Source organism: Melozone crissalis, unplaced genomic scaffold (assembly GCF_028551555.1).
Source record: "Melozone crissalis strain CALT ecotype California unplaced genomic scaffold, PUWL_Pcris_2 ptg000012l_1, whole genome shotgun sequence".
Taxonomy (NCBI): domain Eukaryota; kingdom Metazoa; phylum Chordata; class Aves; order Passeriformes; family Passerellidae; genus Melozone; species Melozone crissalis.
This window is the reverse complement of record NW_026535790.1, coordinates 6547111-6567622: the sequence shown is the minus strand read 5'-3', so window position 1 is coordinate 6567622 and position 20512 is coordinate 6547111. Positions and strand designations below refer to the sequence as shown.

Sequence of the window (20512 nt, the reverse complement as noted above, 5' to 3'; positions counted from 1 at the left end):
TATACTCTGTAGTTTCCTAAATGTCCAGTCCCATGTGTTTTGCTTCTGTACCTGACACCCTGGTGGTAACTGAGAATTTTGGAGTTCAAGTTGAACTCTGCATAATTTCTTTTTGTAGTTGTCTATTAAGATCTTTTACACTATGTTTATTTCTTGGATTTTTTCCAGGCATCCTTTTAAAGTGCCTTTTCTGCAGAGCTTCTTTCTGCAGGAAACATTTACTGTTGACAAAAAGCAAAAGCACTACTTCATGGAAACAAAAGTTTTAATAAATGGAGTGCAGGAAACAATTCAAACTCTCATTCTTGGTTACCAACCTGAAAACCCCTATGTGAGTTATCCAAAAACTTCCTTTAGTCTGATATACCAAAACAACTTGTAAATGAGCGGTTTACTGCATATTACTTATGTGCCTTGCATTTTCTCTCAAACTTCTTTTTAGATTTGTGCTGGCTTAACTCATCCTTATAACTACAGCATGTTTCCCAAAGATGTTGAAATGTGCATTTTAACTCTAAGTCATCAAAATGTGAGTAAATTTCCCATTAGATTAGTTAGGAGACATTAATTACCTGTTTATTTACACTTTGTCTTTTCAGACCTCACTTGCTATAGGTCTTTAGTTTCTCACCACAGAGTTGCTGCAACCAAAATGTTCAGAGGGTGATTATGTGCTTGGTACCTCCTTAATTTTGTATAATAATGTGTTGTGTAGTAATCCATGATAAGAATACTTCAAATATTATTTTTAGAATGTTATTATGCATGAATGTTATTAATAAAACAAGTACTGGGATAGAATGGATTCAGGGTTCTCACCCTTATCTAGCTGTGTCTATTCATCTTTCTTAACAAATGTATTTTTTAAGCTATTTTTCCTCATTCTCTTGTTTTTCATTCTGAGCCAAAACGTAATAGCTGGAAACCTTCATTTTTCATGATGTGTAGGGATGACTTCTCTGATCTTTCATAATACACAGGGGTAATACTCAGTGCACTTTGCTTACTCCCATTCTTAACACACAGGTGAAGCATGAGCTTGAGACTGTCTTAAAGGTGAATAAGGAAGATGTTCTCAGTTTTCTAGGGAGGTATCAGGACAAATCCAGTGAGGCAGATTTTAGACATCTTTTACACATGGATGTGACACACTCATTCCAGGTACTGGGTGGGTTTAATTTTTGGTATTTTTTATGTCTCTTGCTCACTGTTTTACTGTGTTGTCTTTAGAATTATAGTTGTTTGTTGCTGGTAAATGTCCTAATCCAATCAAGTCCTGGCCCTGACAAATAACTGTAGGGATTTCAGCAGGTTCACTTATGTATAAATTGTTTGTGTCAATAATACTTTGTAAGGCACACATTGACCTTTTTTCATGCTTTTTTTACTGCTTTCAATATATTTTTCAGTATCTTGGGATATAACTGGTAAAATTTGATATTCACATTTGCTTATGTACATCACCCACTTCATGCTAGAAGTTGAGACATTAAATCAGATGAGGCAATTGGGGGGAATGTAATGTTCTGTTCTGATATTTTACCTTGTCAAATAGCTTGAATTTCCACAAGCAATGACTCTAAGTGGGGAGCTGTTCTCCAGGCAGACTAAACTGGAACACTTGGACTGTGGTGTGAGTGCAAAAGTCATCATCAACAAGAACGTGTCTTCACAGGTCAGTCCTCTGGTCATTACAGTCTTGTTGCTTGAAGCTTTTGCAGTTTGTACACTCAATGACTGTAGTGGAGAGGTGTCACTTGTTAGGGAAACAGTTAACTTTTGATAGGTAGATTTTGTTCTGGCTAGATAGCTACATGGGGTTGGAATAGTTGGCTTGTATTTCGACTGAAATTCAGAAAACTCTTAATGTCTAATTAAATTGTACTTAAAATTCAATGTAGCTCATATTTTGTTGTGACAGGGTTGGAATAAAGACAGGGAGATCACTTACCCATTACCTTCATAGAGAAAACAGGCTCAACTTGGGCATTATTAATTTAATTCATTGCCAAATAAAATTAGTTAGATTTTGAGAAACTAAGATGAGAACTAAAAGCTCCTTTCCCCCTTTGCTCCCCTCTCTGCTTTTGTCCACTCCCAACTTGTCTGCAGTCTCATTGCTCAGACTGGTATTTCAGTATTGTGAATGATAATCTGAGATCCTTAATGTCCTGCTCTCCTTTTCTGTGTGTGCAGGCCCAGGCAGCCCTGAAGAGCTATGGTGAAAACAATGTCAATGGCTCCCTTCACCTTCATTCCAATGGAAGGGAAATGCTGATGCTGGAGGTTGATATGAACAATGAAAAGAGGAGGAATGCCAGAATTGTTGAACTGAGGGCTTTTCTCCATCAAACAGTCCTGACAAATCCAGAATCAGTACAGTTCCAGCTCATGGGCAAAATATTTCCATCAAGGTAGAGAAATCAGAATGTTGGTTAATTGAGGAACTTAAGTGTGTTCTGGGATACAAAGTTAAATGTAGTTACTTTCCTATGGCTGCAGCAAGGCCACTGAGTAAATGCCAGTTCATGTGTTATCCCTATTATTGAAATACTTCTGCTCCTTGTGTTGCATAAGTTGGTGTAAGTTGTGTTAATGTGTTCTAGATGCTTTTGGAGGACTTTGTATAGAGAACTTTGAGTGAACAGATAGTACAAGTTATGCCAGTGGAAAAGGGCATTTCCCAGTGTTTACTATAAGGTTTTTCAAGTATTGGCGAAAGCTCTCAGGTGGCAGAGATGGGAAATAGCAATTTGACTCTCCAAGTTTCAGCTGATTTTTCAAATTTCACAAATACAAAAGTATGCAATGAAGAATTTTAGAACTTCTGTCGAGGTCCCAGTGTTTACTAATTGGATGGGATAAGGAGAATGAGAAAATAAGAGTTAAAGAAATCAGAAGTTACTACAATTTAGATGAAGCACATTAGATTTACTAGTAATACTAAAAATAGATAAAATATTCCAAGAAGGGTATTTCATGTGGCTCTGCAGTATGCTTGCAGTTCTGGGTTTCCAAAAGGGCATTAATTTGTTTAAATACCAGGGTAAGCCATAAGAGAGCAATTTATTGCAGTTCACAGGAAAGAAAACAGAGCACTTAAAATTTTTGGAATGACAGTTTGTTTAGGGTTTGTTTTACAGGGAGAATACAAACAAAAATAAACTTTGTTTCTGGAGAACAGCTAAAAGGATGCAATCTGTACAGACTTCAGTTACTGACTGATGGAATGAATCTTACTTCCCTGAACAGTGTAGTTTTTGTTCTTCCCATGGAGTGGATTTTCACTGAGGTTTTACTTGTCATCAGTCTTTCAACAGGGTTCCAATTTCTAGGAGGGATGTCTAACACTATGAAAACTGGAGTGATTGCCTCACTTTTAGGTATTTTGTGTAATATACTTGAGTCTAGAAAGTCAGACAGTTTAGTGGGTATTTTGTTGAAGGCCACGTGAAAATTGTGTCTCAATCTTATACTTACAACACTGAAAATGGAGCTTTTTGTTGCTCCAGCAGGTTTCCCTAAAAAGCTGTGCCATGTTTCTCCAACACCATTCAATTCAGGGCCAAGATGCAAAGAAATATTGTTGGTTCATTTACCAAACTCAAATGATGGTGACATTTCAGATTTTTTAAACTGAATTCTCAAAAGCTGCTTTTAAATCAGCACCAAAGAGATATTTCATATTGTGACAGAGAAGGCTCCATTACCAACTCAAAGTATCTTCAGCTCTTTCTTTTATTAGGAACCATAACAAAAGTATTTAAAGAAATTTAAAGAAAAATTAGTCTGCCAATCTGTGAAGCTTTACTGAGGGATTTATAAACACCTGGTGAATAGTGTATGCTGACTGCAAGGCATCTGATGGCCTGATTCACAGCACTGGAACGAGTGTCCAGAGAGTCTGTGGAGTCTCCATCCTTGGAGATAATCCAAATCTGACCACGCACACTCCTGAGCACCCTGCTCTCATTGATCCTGCTTTGAGTGAGGAAGGCTGTCTTGACAATCCTGAATCAACCATAAAAGTATCTTACTAGCAATTTTATGTCTGTCTTTTTAGACTTCTGTTGTCTTCCGACTTGAAGCTTAATGAAAATAGTCTACACATGGATTTCATGGGAGCCAGGGAGCAGAAAGTTGGTTTTGTTTTGTTCCTAAATGGAAGAGTCCAACACACTTTTATTGGATTAAAGGCCATACCTCATCTCCTTTCTCTGGATGGATTACTGAAGTGCAAAAACAACATTCATGATGGTACTGTGTTCCTTTGCGTTTTGTTCTAACCTGCAGCTATCTAAGGACACTGCTTAATTTTAATGGAATCCTTCCTGAGCTGCACAATGTATTCAGCTCTGGGGCCCCCAACAGAAGAGCAATGTGTACCTGTGTACCACAGAGATGATCAGAGGGCTGGAGCCCCTCTGCTCTGCAGCCAGGCTGGGAGAGTTGCAGTTGTCAGCCTGGAGACGAAAAGGCTCCAGGGAGACCTGAGAGCCCTTCCAGTACCTAAAGAGGCTCCAAGAGAGCTGGAGAAGCACTTTGGGCGAGGGGCGATGTCTTCAAACTGACAGAAGGCAGGTTTAGATTGGATATTAGGAAGAAATTCTTGTGTGGGTGATCAGACAATGGAACAAATTTTCCAGAGAAGCTGTGGATGCCCCATCCCTGGAAGTGTTCAAGGCCAGGCTGGGCAGGGCTTTGGACAACCTGGGACAGTGGAAGGTGTCCCTGCCCATGGCAGAGGGGTTGGAACAAGATGGATTTTAAGGTCTCTCTATCCTGAGCCATTCTGTGATTCTGTATAAGGCAGAGCAGAGTACTTAACATGCAAAATGAACCCTGGGTCATTGGGTTGAGACTATTTTTCAGTGAACTAACATAGTTTGGATTTTTCATGTTTTCATGGATTAAAGGAAATAGTGGGTGGCCTCTTTCCTCTTCTGAAATGTGGGGGCTGACTTGAGAGTCCCACTCCTTTGAATGGCTCCATGGGTGGAGTAGGTCACTGCAGAGCTCTGGAGGGATTGATTAGCCTGCAATTACACAAGTACTAGGTCACAATCCACCTGTAAATTTTCCTTCAGAGGGAGTGCAGTATAGTACAGGGCCTAAGGGCACAAGAAGCTTGGTGAATAAAAAGGAACAGCTGCCAGAAATACTATAATGTAATTTATTTTAAACACAGACACTCACTAGTAGAAAGACCCTCAACACTGAACTGCTTTCCTCTCTAGATTAGGCAAACTTATCTAGTGTAATAAATGGAAATTTTTCTACTTCCTCCTGGTATTAAAGTAATGGTTAATTTATACATTATTTCTAAAACTGTGACTATTTCTGTCCCAAGAATCTCTCTCCACAGTAATAATTTCTGCCTGTTACAGGTAACGTCAATGTGATGGTCAACCAAAGACTGTATGGACTGCAAGTCAGGAACAGGAATGTGTTTGGGAATACCACTGTGCACAATCTCACTGTTGCCATGGTTCAGAATGGCAGTCAGGCAATCCCAGGGGAGGCAAGACTGAAAGGACACCTGGAATTGAGTAAAGAGAAGAAAAGGGGGCTAGCTAGCTTCCAGGTGGATGAGAAGGCTCTTTCTGTAGATTTTTTCAATATCATGGATCATGGACACAGCAGAGTCAGTGGGACTTTCACACATAATGTTGACTTTTTAAAAGATGCAGGTAGGAACAAAATTTGACTTGATGGTGTGTTCTAATAAGGTGAATTTATCTAAATGACTTCTGATCAGTGGAAACAGATGAGTTGTGTTTGTTCACCACCAGAACAAAATGTGTTGTAAACTTAGCAGCATTCTTTTGAATATTGTTGAGAAAATACCATTAAATGGACACAGAAATAGTTCAAAGAGTTTTGAATTATTTCAGAGTAAATTATTTCTTTCTTGTACATCTGCGTTCTTGCACAGCATCTAAGCTGACCAGTTCCTCCAAGTGTAGTTTTATGCCAAGTGTGGTTTCCTAAGCAAAGCTGTGGATTTTCATGAACTGGAGTTGTCAGTAATTTTCATGGGTTCCTTTGGACAGAATAAATATTTTCTGAATTTTTCTGACAGCTGACTACTGGAGTTGGACACAATACCAATTGGTAAATATCCTTTATCAAAAGAAGGAAAGCTCTTGATTTCCAAAGTACCTGCCACATTTTAATTTAGCAGTCCCTTTTTAATATGATTTTCACCTGGTAGGTAATGTCCTTCTATAAATATCAGTAAAGTGATCGCACTTTATATAAAGGTGTGTATTTTCTTGCGAAAAATTACAGAAGGCTTCTTTTGATCTGTAATACATTTGTAGTCTGTAATGACAACCCAGAAGTTCTGTGTTGATTTTACTTCCTTCCCTGTCAGTAGGGTTGCCTTTGGATGGCATTCTTACTGCCACATGTGAGCATGGCACAGGAAACCACACCATTGCCATAGCCCTGCAGAGTGGCAGTGAAAGGATGGTTGCTGTGTTTGAGGGGCACAGAGTGGCCACAGAGCCTCCAACATCCCAGCTGTCTGTGAGCTTAAAGCACAACATCTCAAAGATCAAGGAACATGGGATCCCTTTTGTTTTAGAAGCTGCTGGCTATTATGAGGTAAGAAGAGTTCTGCCTGTGAAAGTTTAATTTCTGGCAGGACAATTTGTGTATACATAATAACTCTAGGCTTTTCCTATGCAATCTATATTTTTATTTTAGAAGCTGCTCTTTTTTTGAGATGTACTAAATTACTGAGTGAAAGAAAGGTGTTGTCTGGCTCCTTGTCATACTGTGGACCTGTCATCTGAACTCTTGGAGCTGAATCTAGACTAAATGAGATGCTCCATTCAGTTCTCATTTAAGTGAAATGCTTTGCTGCATATGAACATATGTCTTGTCCAATTTTATCTTTCCCCTATAAATGGGAAGTGGACCACCAGGCCTAAATCTTGCATCTGGTACTGAATGTAACTGGTCCTGGTGTCATCCTTTGGACGGTTGCTAAAGATCAGAACAGTGTTTAGCATGGCTTTCCCTTTGGAAATTCCTACCCCCAGAAGCATTATGGACCATGGTTCCTGGCATGGTGTTGCTTGGCCACTCTTCTCTGTATCTGCATTTCTGCTATAGATCTGTGAATGTTACAGCTCTATTGTATTGCAGATTATCTTTTCATAAAAGAAGAGTTCAAATACTTTGCTGTCTCAGACATCCACTGCAAGGCTCAAGTCACTCACATGCTTATATTTGGGTGGCTTCAACCTCTGTGGTAGGGTGAGACACAGAGATGTGCAAAGAATTCTAAACATTTCCTCTGCCTTGCTTTTTAATAGTTCCAGTGCTTTAATTGTTTGTGCCTAAGGGCTCAAATCCTTCAGGGTACTGAATGCTCTCAGTATGTTTTGGAGCCAGAAGGAATTATTGATACACTGCATTTAGAAGGTCTGGCATAACACTACAGTCTCTATTTGAAATGAGTCTGTCTTGATGAATTTACACTTTTATTTTACCAGTGCTGCCACCCTGACACAGGCTGTGATGTTTAAGCACGGTGCAGCACACTCTGCCTTTCCCAGTTGTTGTTGGGATGTTGTTGTTTGTTTCTTTCCATGATTTGCTTTCTTTTGTGCATAGCATTTCTCCAGAAAGATTGCTGCAGGGATAACAACCACAGTGGAGGCAGAGCAGCTCAAGATTGACATAGAGAAGAAAACCACTGACACTGCTATAGAAATTTCTCTTTCACTTCACCATGATGTGGGAGGACTGATGGACATTGTTCCACATGTACTAGAGGTTTGCAGAAATCCTGCCATTTATTTTAATGTATTTAGTGCACTAAACACTAAGCTGTTTATCTTTTTGAAACAGAACTCTAACTTTTAGTCTATGTTTTGGTGCCTTCATCCATTTGATCCTTAAAGCAGCTTTGTAACTTGCCCCTTTGAATTTTAGTCCTACCTGCTTTTCTTAATTTTCTGAATGTGCTTTGTTGACAACATCAACAGGTTGCTTGCAGTGGAGAATCTGCTAACAAACAACTTTCTGGCCTTTGCAATGGTGCAATTGCATTCCATCATTTTGAGGTACTTGCTTCATTTATAAACTTTGCTCTCAACAGCATAGTGTCTTACCTACTGTGGAGGGAATAAGTACTGAAAGTATCAGACACTTAGAAATGGATTTGAGCTTCCTGGAAGTTTTGTGTGCACTTTCAAATATTTTCATTAATAATTGATTTGGGTTTTTTCCCTGTTGTTTCTATTATGGAACTCCAAAATAAAGATTTGAGTCCATCTCTCCGTTTGTTTCAGCATTTATAATTATGTAGGATGAATACAAAGTGGTGTAGGGAACAGTTCTCTTCTAGTAATATGAGTTTTTAAAAACAGTATGTGACCTGACAGGAAAGCAAACTTGACCACAGTTTTCTGTAATTTTTCAGACTCCAGCAAGAGTTTCACTGAATGGGTCAATATTTACCAGCAACTTTACTGTCATCCTCTTTGGACATGTTTCTTTTCATGACATATTTGCCTGCCTACAACTCTATGCCACCAGTAACACCCATCCTCATTTAGAAATTGACTTCCAGCATTCTTTGCCTTCACTTCATTCTCTGGGAATTGCCAGAGAGAACCAACTGAAGGTGTCAGCCATGAGAAGTGACAAGTACAAGGGCATCCTTGGTATTGTCCTTGGGCCTTGCACTTTGGAAGCTGATGGGGAAGTGAGCCTGGCAGGCAATGAGACAGGATGGGTGCTTGCTTTTACAAACAAGTGCGTCAGTCTAGAGGTAAGCCCAGATTGTTGTTTTCTCCATGCCCTTCCAGTCTGTGTATTTCAGATCACTGACTCACAGAAAACTGTCTCCTGATACATTTATGGATAGGCCAAATTTGGTCATTAAAGTTCTTACAGAGCAATGAGTCAGAGCATTTGCAGGGGGAAGTGGTAATTTGGAGTGATACAATGGTAGGTGTTGCCATAAAAATGTTGCTTAATAATAGTTTATTAATTAAAATAAACTTTTGTCCTAAAATCTAGTGAAAAGCATGTCCTTTCAGTGTGGAATTGGGGAGGTTAAGATTTTTCCCTTCTGTATTAGTTATGAAAAGATTATTCAAGGATTTATTCTTCTTTCCCCTCTCCCCCCCATGTAGCTTTTTTTCAGGTTTTTCACAGAGAAATTTCTGAATTCAGATTTCTCTCTGAATCAAGCTGCCTTGTATGGTTGTTTCCAAACACAGATGGTTTCAGAAAGAAGGAATGCTTTCTCATGAATTAGGAACAAATGAGAAGACAGTTGCTTTGCTTTGTGTGTTTTAAATAGTGTAATCTTTTCTGTTGCAGAGGATGGGATTGCCTCGTGCTGCAGTCTTGGGGGGCTCATTTCAACAGAACATCTGCAACGTGGGCTTGATAATGAAGCTGCAGTGTGATGGCAGAGCAGTGGATGTGCAGATAGACACCTCCTGCCAGCATGAATACACACTCCAAGGGATGCTCAGGCATTCATTTCCCTGGCTCAGCCAGCTTGGGCTGCCTTTTGAAAACTCAGTCCTGTTCTCTGCAGCCACAGACTCCACCACAGAGGGCATTTTCCTGCTGCAGGCTGGCAGATGCAGACTGAGGGCTAGAGGGGATCTCTGTATTCAGAATAAAGCTGACTGGACACTGGAAACAGAAACAGAATGCCAACTTCTGCAGGTAGCTCTGGGAAGCTTTTAAAGATGGTTTGGGGATCAAATGAAGGCGTTGTGGGTTTTAGCTAATGTGGCACTGCTGGAGTGTTGGGAGGGCACTCTAAAGGCACCCCTGTCCCAGCATTAGGCAAAGGCAGTGTCTGTCACACATCCTGCTCAGGTGCTCGCTGGGACTGAGATCAGTTCAGCCTTTGCTGAGTGTTGCCTTCGCAGGCCGACACTGCCCTCTAAGGCTGAACAGCAAGATCAGCCTGAACTCTGCCAGAAATACATTCCCTGGTCTGTCAGCATTCTATGCATTCTATCAAAAGAGAACTTCCTTGGTTTTTCCAATTAGCCTCACTGACTACATTGGAAAGAATGACTATTGCAAAATCAGGGGGTTTTCCTAGATGTTCATAGGCATTTATATTTTGCTTTCAAATCCTCAAACTGAGTAACTTCCTCAACTACAAAGTGGCAACATAAAAATGACAGCAAAGTTGTAGTGAGAAGGGAATGAACACCCCTTAAAGTATTAAAAATAGTAGAATTTTCAGTGTTTGTAGAAATCCTTTGGCAGAATGGGAAGAAATCTTTCATTTGGGATGTTGCACAAGACAAGCTGGAAGTTTAATTATTATAAAAAACAAACCTTCTACAACCAGGTGCAAGAATATCTGTAAGGCCTATGATTTTTTGTACATTAATTTGTTTGAAAACTGAGATTGGTGTGGTCTGGATGAAACATAGAATGTTTAGTAAACTTTGCCAGTCTGAAGAAATATGTATTTTATGGTTTTTGTAAATGTAAAACTTCGTAAAGATGCAGAAGTTGTGAATTCTGCAGGACAGTCCTTAAATCATCAGGTCTTATTCAGGAAAAATCACCATCTTTCTTGTTGAGGGGGAGAAAAATGGCAGCTTGGAGACTGTAGGTTTTGTCTCTGATAGTGTATCATATAATATACACTGGTCTTAGAGTGTTTGTATATTCCAAAGGATTTTTTGTTTAAATCTTGATAGGATCTCAATTTCCCAACTCAATCCCGGCTCACAGGATCCATTCAGAAGGACAAGTGCCAGGCAGAGCTGCTCTCTGTCCTGGAAACAGGAGGCAAAACTGCCCATCTTGAAGTGAGAGCAGAGTGCAAGCCAAAGCTGGCTCTGGAAATTCAGTTCAGGCATGACCTCCCCCAGCTGAGGGAAATCCCAAGGGAAAATGAGCTGTCCATCACTGCACGGAAACACTTAAAATATCTCATTGGAGTTGGAATAAAACTGGGGGCCTGTGAGCTTCAAATGAATGGGGACTTTGACCCTGAAAAGAACCTGCAGTGGAAAATGCTTATAGAAAACAAATGCCAAACAATTCAGGTATGGAAAAGAATTTTCTCCTTTAATGTTGAATTTATACATCTAAGCTAGTATAATGCTATGCTAAAGTCAAAAGACAATGATCTAGGTACTTCAAAGAGGTAGCAGAGAAATAATAAAAACATTCTCTTTAAATGTTGCATCTTACTTCTGGAGCCAGTCATTCACTGTATTTTCATATGGCATACACCAAATTTTCTGTTAATCAGTACTTGCAGATAATGGACTTCCTTGTACTAGCTCTGATGTGTTTTCTAAAAGATGATTGAGAACTCTGAAGGGTTTTTCTGTTCAGAAATTATGATTATTCAAAGTTGTCTCTCAAGATTTCTGAAATATCCTGTGCCTATGCTGCCTGATATACTTGATTTACAGCTAGGTGATTAAAGTTACTATGAGGAATTAAGTTTCAGAGCTATAATGTATTTGTGGTTAAGTGCTAAAGTGGTGATTTTTAAAAGTTTGTTCTTTCCTTTACAGGATCTTGGAGCACCAATGAAAATTGATGGCTCAGGCTATCTTTTGATGGATGAAATGAACCTAGATTCACAGACACTGATCACTGTTGATGAAAGTAAATTCCGAGGACTCTTTATACTAAAAGTCACTGATGTGAGTACCCTGCAGACTGTTGGAGTGTGTGAACAAAGTACTCAGTAATGTACTCTAACCTATGTTATTTAGAACAAATAGTCAAGCTTAAGTAATAAATGCCAGAATAAAATTGAAATAATAAAATCTTTGAAAATCTGGCACCTTCAATGTGTAGTAACTGATGCATAGGATAATAGGATATAGGCTCTGGCACTTCCTGAATAATTTCCTTGTTATGCTCTTTATGTGTAAATTTTTGTTGTTTGTATTCTACTGTTGGATGTTCTTACTTTTTGTTGTTTGTATTCTACTGTTCTTTACATCACTGTGATTTACCCTGCAAAATAATAGGCAGTTGTTGGATTTCTGGGCTGTTTAGATGGTCTGGGAAAAAGCCCAAAGATGGCCTTGGGCCCCCGGGTTCGAAAGGACGAGAGGAAGCTTCAGATTTGTTCTCGGTCTCGGTGTTTATTAATTGCTTATCTAAAAGATTTTCTCTTGGCCTGACAGAGTTCTGCTCAGCAGTCAGCCATGGGCACACACTGAAAGCCCCTGGGGCGGTCACCTATCTTTATACCCGGAGTTACGTATACAATATTTATCATTTTTCTCCAATACCCTCTACCCATATTAACCAGTGTTCCCCTAGTAAGGTCCAATCCCGGAGTGCCAACATCACCACAGAAGATGGAGGCCTAGAGGAAGAAGAAGAAGGAGAAGGGCACGCCCCAATCCCTCCATCTTGCCTCTCTAGACCCCCTTGTACAGGGATCTTAAACCCTGTATCTCACACTCCAATTAACTTGTCCCTTCACCATTCACCCCAGTGAAATCCTCCCGTCCTCATACTGATGTCATCTCCCATGTGGGATCAAAGTCCAGCCACCAGACATTTCTGGCAGCATTCCAGGACTCCCGAGCCCCCCAGGGGGGGTCTTGTTCACCCTGCACCCCAGTTCTGAGAGACTGAGATCCCACAGGCAGTGATTAATGGAGACACTGCTGTTTGTTTATTCAGTTAGACAGCAACACAGGGAAGGCTGTGAATCTCTTGCTTTTCTGTTGACAATTACAAGTTTGGATTCTCTTGTCATCAGAGCAAGAGAGCAGAGAGCAACACAAGTACCTGTTTCCTCAGGTGTTTCACTTTCCTGCCATAACTGGTAATTCCTGCATGTTTCTGTGCCATAGAGAAACAGCATAGCTAGTGGGAGTTTAATTCCTCTTAAATGTAGGACAGACAGATTTCTGGTTTGAGCTCTGTACTGCAGTGATCTTTGGGTTCTACATGTGCTTTGCTCTGTGCTGTGAAATGTTAACAGGAAAGACAAGAGCTGGATGCAGTGCTAACCCATAATATCCAAGGAGCTGCTGATATTGGCATTCCCATGAGGATGTTACTTGATGTGATATCAGAAAAAAATAACGAATTTTATAAAGGATTTATCAATTTCTGTGTGAACAACAAGCAAGTAAGTGTCTTCTCCATATCAGTATTATGTGAAATAGAAGTTGAAGTGAGCTAATTGATTTGGTAAATACTGTTTCTGCAGACAATCCAAATGCAATACTTAGCTGGGGCTGGGTTAGTTCTAAAGGCCTTCATTAAATGAAGGCAGTATCTTCAGCCAGTCCTTCTGTGCAATTGCTCCCTGCAAAAAATTTGACATCAGCAATGATCCTTGACTCTCATTTGTAAATGATCTCAAACCTTCCTTATCAAGAATCTCACTTGGTGCAGCATATTCCCTTTTACTGTACAAAGCTGTGACTTCTAAAAAAATTAAACAATTCTTCACTATAAAGTTTTCACAGTTTTCATAATTTTATTCTAATGTGTAATTAGTCCAATGATTATGGTTATTCAGAGAAGTCTTCATGTCAGAGATGTGCCACAGTTAATTTTTGTCATATTTACTTGAACTGAGCAGATTACAGAAGAACTGAACTTTGTCCAGAAGTTGGATGTTGTGTCTCTTAACTACAAACTTACTCATAACATAGACACATTGAAGACTTTGCAAATAAAAGACAGGATTGAGTTGCAGGTAGGTTATGAACCTGGAGCCATGGCATGAGGGGAGCAGCTGGGGAAGTGAGATGGCAAAGGGCAGTGGGTGTAGATGGGACTTTACACGTTTGCTGTTTTGGTGAAGGGGAGTCCAGGTGCTCCCTTTGTTCTTGAGGGGAGTCCAGAAGCTCAGTTTGTTCTCATGGGAGAAGAGTTCAGACCAGGACTTTCCACAGGCCTGGGGCTGGAGGTGGCTCCAGTGTGGAGTTGAGAGGAAGGCACTGGATCTGTGTGTCTGACAGAGCTGCAGCGTCCCCTGCACACACAGGGCAGAGGGGAGCACTGCTGGGATTTCACTGAGTCCTTTCCAAATGGTATTTTCCTTCTGAAATTACTATTACCATTGCCATTACCTGGCATATTTTTTAATCTGATAAACACAAGACTTATTAACCATGTAACTGAATAGCATTAAAGCATGGCCATACTTGAGAATACATGTTAAATGGTTGAATTCTAAAATAAAAGGGACATTTATAACTATGTTGTGTTGTGTTATAAAATGATAAAAGATGCATCTTTGACATATCTTTGAGATTATACTGTCTCAACCAAAGGAAGAACCCTGACCAGCAGGAGCTTTAACTTTTACAATTCTGTCTTTTCACAATTTACTTCTGTTGCACGCAGGCTATCTTGAACCTCAAAGTCACCCGGAGCTTTGGTTTGAAAGTGCTTTATGGTGCTCACCTGACAGTTCTTGAAGGACAAATTCAAGAGTTGGAAACAAGTACCAACATAACAGGGAATTTCCATCACTCTTTGCCATGGCTGCTACAAGCCAGAGTCCCATCATCTTTACAGGTGATTTTGGGGTTTTGTTGTTTTGTTTGTTTGTTTTTAATTATAATTATTGTCCTGTATAAGGATGTAATTCAAGCTCACGGCTTGAATGAAAATTCCCATTTTGTAAGGCACAGGATGGAAGCTGAGATTTTCTGGTATTTAAAAATTGTGGATGCCTAAAACCTGAACTACTGAAAGTTTCTCCTTGACTGCTTTCTGAATGAGATTCTTCCATTCTGGTCAGTGGTAGTAGAGTGGGTACTGTTGATGTTGTAACTCTACAGGACAACTAGAGCACATTGCACCAGGGTCTGGAGTATTGCTCCTGTGCTCTTTAATGGGAATTTTATACTGAAAGAAGTGTTTCTTTGGGTGCTATTTTGAGAGAAGTATTGGAGTAGCTACTATCTGGTAAATATTGTCACTAGGTGTATATTAAGTATCCTTTACAAGAAGGAAGTTGTGTTTGTGGGATAAAAAAGAACGTAATGAAAATTTGCTATAGATCAGTGAGGCTGGCATGGCTTGACATTCATTCAGTTAAATGAGCTTCATACTTGAAAGTCAAAGATGATTAATGAAAGGCCAAGAGACATTTTATTAATGGATAGATTTTGACATAAGTGTAAACTAGACAGAACTTTCTTTCAGTTCCATTTTCTCCTGTCTTAAAACTAAATACTACATAAATATTGTTTTGAGAACTTATATTTACATGTCATTTTTAGATAGATGTGGTTTTTCAAGGGAGAAACACAACTCAAGAGAGATATGTGCACATTGCAGCTGGAGAAACATCAATCACATACATAATAAACTCCCATTATGTTGGCCACCAAGTGGATCTGTTCTGCCAGAGTGTGCACAGCAGTGAGGTACTCCAGGCTTCTGGCTACCCTAAGGCAATCAACTTGATTTTCAGTGTACAGAAATCAGGTGGGTACCTGCCATTCCTGGCTGGGTTTTTATTGTCTAATAGCTCTATGAGGATGTTTCATCTGGTCTTTCAACAGGCTACAGACTGAGTAAGATTTGCTGGTAGTACCTAAAAAGAGGCTTTATCTTGTTTGTAAGTAAACCTGTCATTCTGAAACTGCATCTGTGATTAGTTGATTGAGCCAGTCTACCCTCAGAGTTTGCCCTGGCATAAATCCTATCTGCATATCTCTCTTACACTGTGATCAGGTACCTTAAGTGCCCCCAGGGGAATTTATTCATGTTAAAGAAAACTGTGAGAGCACCAAAGGGCAGGAATTACTGAGGTTAGCAGGCACTGAATCAATACTGATGTGAGTGGCATCAGATCCTTTCACCCATTCAGAAAAAAGCAACAGGAGAGGAGGGAGAGGTTGTTCTCAGGACAGCCACAGTCACCATGTGATTTCCACCACAAACCCACCATTTCTGTGGGTTTTGTCTTACCTTAAAGAATTTGCAGGGTTTCACATCTCTTATCTCACTTTGATATTTTAGCAGTCTTGTTTTTTCCTTTTCAAAAATGAGAAGTTGTAGGACAGTGGGGAAAGGTCTTCAGGTCATGCACTTTGGGCATTGTTGAGCTGCTGTAGCTGGATGCACAGGAGTTCCTGGAGGTGAGAACAGCTCAGAGCTCTTCCCTGGGAGAGGCTGCTGCAGGCCTGGGATGCAGTTGGCTGTATGGACTACTCAGCTCTAGCTGCACAAACACATTCCTGACAGGAACTAACTTGCCACTTAACACTGATGTGGGTACACAAGCTCTGTTATTACTACAAGACTTTGTAAGGACAAAGTTCAAGGACATCCAGAGAAACTCTGCCCTCCTCCAACCACAGGCTGAAGTTCTTGTAATCCTGGATGATGACTTTGTCTTGATGAATGTATTAAGCTAAAAGCTGTCTGGGTTGATTTTATGCAGGCAGTACTGAAATTTCTCAAAAATCAGCTGCTCAAATTGGAACTGCTTTGTCCCTTCATATAGAAAACAAAGCCAAGACTGTCTGTGAAATCCAGTATGATGAGAAAGATATAACTGTGACTGTGGATGTTGACACAGACTTTGAACTCTCTGGTATATTCGTGTTCATGGCAGAGGTGAAGCATTCAATATCACTTCTCCATCACCTGGGACTTCCCTTCTCTTTTAAGGTAATGCACCTCAAAACTTTTGCTGTGCTTTGATGAATGCTGTCACTTGAGTTACATTTCCATTAATCCAGAGCATTTCCAGTGGCCTCAGTGAAATTACTTCAGGTTTATATACAAGTGCAGCTGAGAGCTGACTTGGCCCAGTTTATCTGAATCCTCATTTAACTTAAGTACAAAGCTAGTGGTCTGTTTCTAAGGAGCCTGGTCAGATACCTGAAATCCCCATTTCCAGGGTTAATCATTTCAGGAAGACAGGTATTTACTGTCACTTTGCAGCTGATAGGGCTCACAAAAGTAGAAAGAACTTTTGGTAGAAAACAGCTGTCCTTCATACCTAGAGAACTCCTTGCCTTGGTTAAACCACTTGTAGCACAAATACCTAAAATTATTCAGTGTTGAATAAACAGAAGTAGATTTATATTCCAAACTACTTGATAGGATCAACAAAGGCTGTGTCTGTTTATCCCTTGGGAGAAAGAAGCATTACTTGAAATGTCCCCTTCCCTTGTGAAGGGTAGTACACAGAAAAACACTTCCAAGTGATCCACCACCTTCTCTTCAAATAACAGGACATGTAGCTAGGATGCAAGAGTAAAAGTCAACTTTCCTGAACATAAACATTAGATCAATGTTAAACCTGCACATTAAGTGTCAGTGTTTCAAGGGAATATTTACTGCCAACCTTTTATTGCAAGGTATAAGGTATTTTCCCTGCTTCTTCCCCATTAATATTTAGCGAAATGTCTTTTATCCTCTAAATGTTTGAATGAAAAAAAGAGAAAAGCTGAGGTGGTAATTCTTGAGGTGCCTTATTCATGTATAAGGTATGAGTATAACCAGGGGACTTCAGAAATTACTGTTCCCACAGACTTTGGCAAATACCAGAATTGCTATTGAAATGTGGGAAATGGCCCTCATCTCTCCCAGAGTAGTTCTTTAGCATTTTCAGGATGAGGGTGTAGATGATGCAGCAGTTGTGGGAGGAATGCCCTGGAGCAAAAAATTGGTGGAGCCTGATCTGTTTATTAAAAAAAAAAAAAAAGCACAATTTCTTTCTGGTAGATGAAACATGAGATTGTGGGAGACATAAACAAGAACCAGTAGCTTTAGACTTAAACCAGATAAGGGTACATGGAAAGTAACACTAATATTTGTCAATAATGCAAATAGATAGCTATGGAAACACACACAAGAAAAAGGAAAACCTCTCATGAGGCTCTTGGTTTACATCTAGCAAGCATCCAGAAGGCCTGTCTGGGAGATAAACTCCAGTCAAGATGATGGTTTTAAGTGAGTCAAAGATTGTGCTCAGTTGAGGTGAAATGATTGGTAGAAGTTATGGCATGTGATTTGTTTATTTTCCCCCTCCACAGATGACAATTCAAGAAGTCATGACTGAAAATGAAACTGAAGGTGCTCTGAGGCTGACCTATGAACAAAACAAAAACTTCTCCTTTTCCATCAGTAGAAAAAAAGACCAGCAAGGGTAAAAGGGTCGTTCTGAGCACTATAAAAAATGTCATTAGGCCACTGATTTCCATGGAATACAGTTACTGTATTCATCACCAAATCACTGGTGAAATGGATAACAAAACTTGGGTAAAGTGAGTAGTCACACCACACACACTGTAAACCTCAGGGAGTTTCTGAAGGGCTGCAGACAGATTCTTCCCCTCACAGCTTGGGACCTGTCTCTGCCTGCCCACACAGAATCCAAGTAGCAGACAGTGAAAGAGTCATAAAACTCTAGGCCTGGACCAGACAAGTACTTAAAAATAGAACTTAACTTGACATAAATATTTAAATCTTATTAAATTGTTTTGGCACAGTTGAAACTTATAAAATTATGGTGACTTGGTTTTCTAAGTTGGTGTCAGTATGGCTGAATCTGCACAAAACTGTAGGCTTTTAAGGGTGTTTACAGGTGTGACATTTTTAGCCTTGGGGTATTTCAGGTATTTCTTAAGTTTCTAGTGGAAGACCTTTGCACTGAAAAGTCTTGCAAGTTCTGTTAAAATCTTTAATAATTGTAAATTCTAAGTTTATAAACCATGACAGTGCTTGCAAAGTCAGATTCCAAAATACCTTTCTCATTTTTAAAAAGCTGATGCATTTGGTATGGCAAAATGTTTTCTGGTCCAGTGGGCTATGTTCTGTCCCTGGGATGCATACACAGATTTTTTATTAAGCTCATTTTGTGTGACTGTATCAAAAACTGGGAGCTGGGTAAGCGTTCAGTGGCAGGTGCTGCCATTTTAACTCTAAAAGCTGTGGCAGACTTGGAGCTAACTCAGATGAACTTGTGCTGCCGGCAAGAGTGGACTTTGTAAAATATTGTTGAACAAGAGAACATTTCTTCCCTTTAGTGAAGAGTTGAATATAAAAGCACTCCAGACTCATCCCTTCTTTCTACAGTACTTCCCCTGTGCAGCACAACTGTCTTCTAAGGTAACTATCTGCAAATAATCCATGGCATACATCACTGCAAAGTAGACTTGTCTAATGTGTTAGGAGTCAAGCTGCTTCATTTCTAGCACTAGTATCTCTAACATTTTTTTGTTATTGAGGATGTTCCTGTTTTTAAAGATGTTAACAATTCCAGTTTTTCCTTTTTTTTTTTTTTTTAATTTAATGGGAACTTGAAAAGGTAAATTATGATATGAGTGAAGCAAAAGGCAAACTCTACCTCAGGATGGAAAAAAGGGATTTCAACGTTTCAGCAAAGCTAACTTTGACTGGAAGCAGCTACACCAATGCCATTGAGGTGGCACAGACCATGGCCCAGGTTGGTACCATCCACTGCTAGCAAAGGCAGGCTGTGACAGGAGGGCACTCAGGGGGTGGCTGCCAAACAGGGAAGGACAAATGCAGCTCCTGCTGTGTGAGGTGTTCTGCCCTTGATTTCTCCAGTAGCATGAGCAAACGTTTGACTGTGGATTAGTTTGAGTTTATATTTGTTTGCTCCTATAGATGGAGCACTCATATAGGATTTATAGGAAATAAGAAAAATAATGTGCTACAAACTGAACCAGTTTTTGTAATGCAGGGACCACACATCTCTTTCTCTAAATAAGAAAAGACATCACAAGTACCTATTGTTGTTTGTGCTGTCTGCTGGATTTATTTTGTAATAGCAGGACTCTTGATGGTTTATTCTGTGAGATAAAAGAAAATCAAACTGAATAATAATCAAAGACCGTTGTAAAGGGAGTACTCAGTTGTTTATGTATGTTCCATTATATGCAAAGACAACTTTTGTAGAAATGAAGACAAGTAGAAATGAATAGCTGCTCGTATGAGAGCTGTGGGCTTAGAGTATCCTTGTACTAGACCTTTAAAAACACATTCCTACAGACCCCACAGGACTTTGGGGTACCAAAATTACACTCAGGTTTTACCTTCTCAGAGAACTTGGGGTTTAATGTTTGCCCTCTTTTATTTTTAGTTAAAAATTCTTCCAAGGCAACTTATGTTTATGACAATTTACCAAAAAGGCAACAGAACTCATCTGCTGAGGCACATTGCCCTGTGGGATGGCAAAGAGCTAAAGCTAACAGGCACTTACACTGGACTCTTCCCAAAGCTGCTTGGAGGCCATGGCATTCAGGGTAGGTTTATCAAGTCTTTTACAAGTGTTCAAAGCAGGCTATAAATAAACTCCATAAATCTGATTTCAAAATGCATGTTCAAAGGGTTTCAATCCTGGTTTCAATTTAGGGCTTCTAAGGTCTGATTTGCTTTAAATTCATTATAGGGTCTGGCTGTTAGAAACATCCACTTCAGAATTCTCTTTCTGCTTGGTGAATATGGAACATAAAACTTGAGTGCTGGGTGCTGAAGGGAGCACTGGTCACAGTGGCTGCTACCTTGAGGTGTTAAA

General features: G+C 39.8%; 1 protein-coding gene across 1 annotated transcript in view; it reads left to right on the top strand.

The window, feature by feature from the left end:
- Nucleotides 1–20512, top strand: part of LOC128933963 (uncharacterized) — a 70233-nt gene that overhangs the window by 33212 nt on the left and 16509 nt on the right. Inside the window, exons 32-49 of the mRNA XM_054271169.1 lie at nt 169–331; nt 443–529; nt 1556–1675; nt 2197–2414; nt 4064–4257; nt 5388–5690; nt 6380–6609; nt 7627–7788; nt 8438–8788; nt 10704–11054; nt 11535–11666; nt 12971–13120; nt 13580–13696; nt 14350–14449; nt 15346–15441; nt 16403–16578; nt 19280–19417; nt 20078–20240. Of these exons, the coding sequence (XP_054127144.1) occupies nt 169–331; nt 443–529; nt 1556–1675; nt 2197–2414; nt 4064–4257; nt 5388–5690; nt 6380–6609; nt 7627–7788; nt 8438–8788; nt 10704–11054; nt 11535–11666; nt 12971–13120; nt 13580–13696; nt 14350–14449; nt 15346–15441; nt 16403–16578; nt 19280–19417; nt 20078–20240 (3251 nt within the window). The remainder of the gene's footprint in view (nt 1–168; nt 332–442; nt 530–1555; nt 1676–2196; nt 2415–4063; nt 4258–5387; nt 5691–6379; nt 6610–7626; nt 7789–8437; nt 8789–10703; nt 11055–11534; nt 11667–12970; nt 13121–13579; nt 13697–14349; nt 14450–15345; nt 15442–16402; nt 16579–19279; nt 19418–20077; nt 20241–20512) is intronic.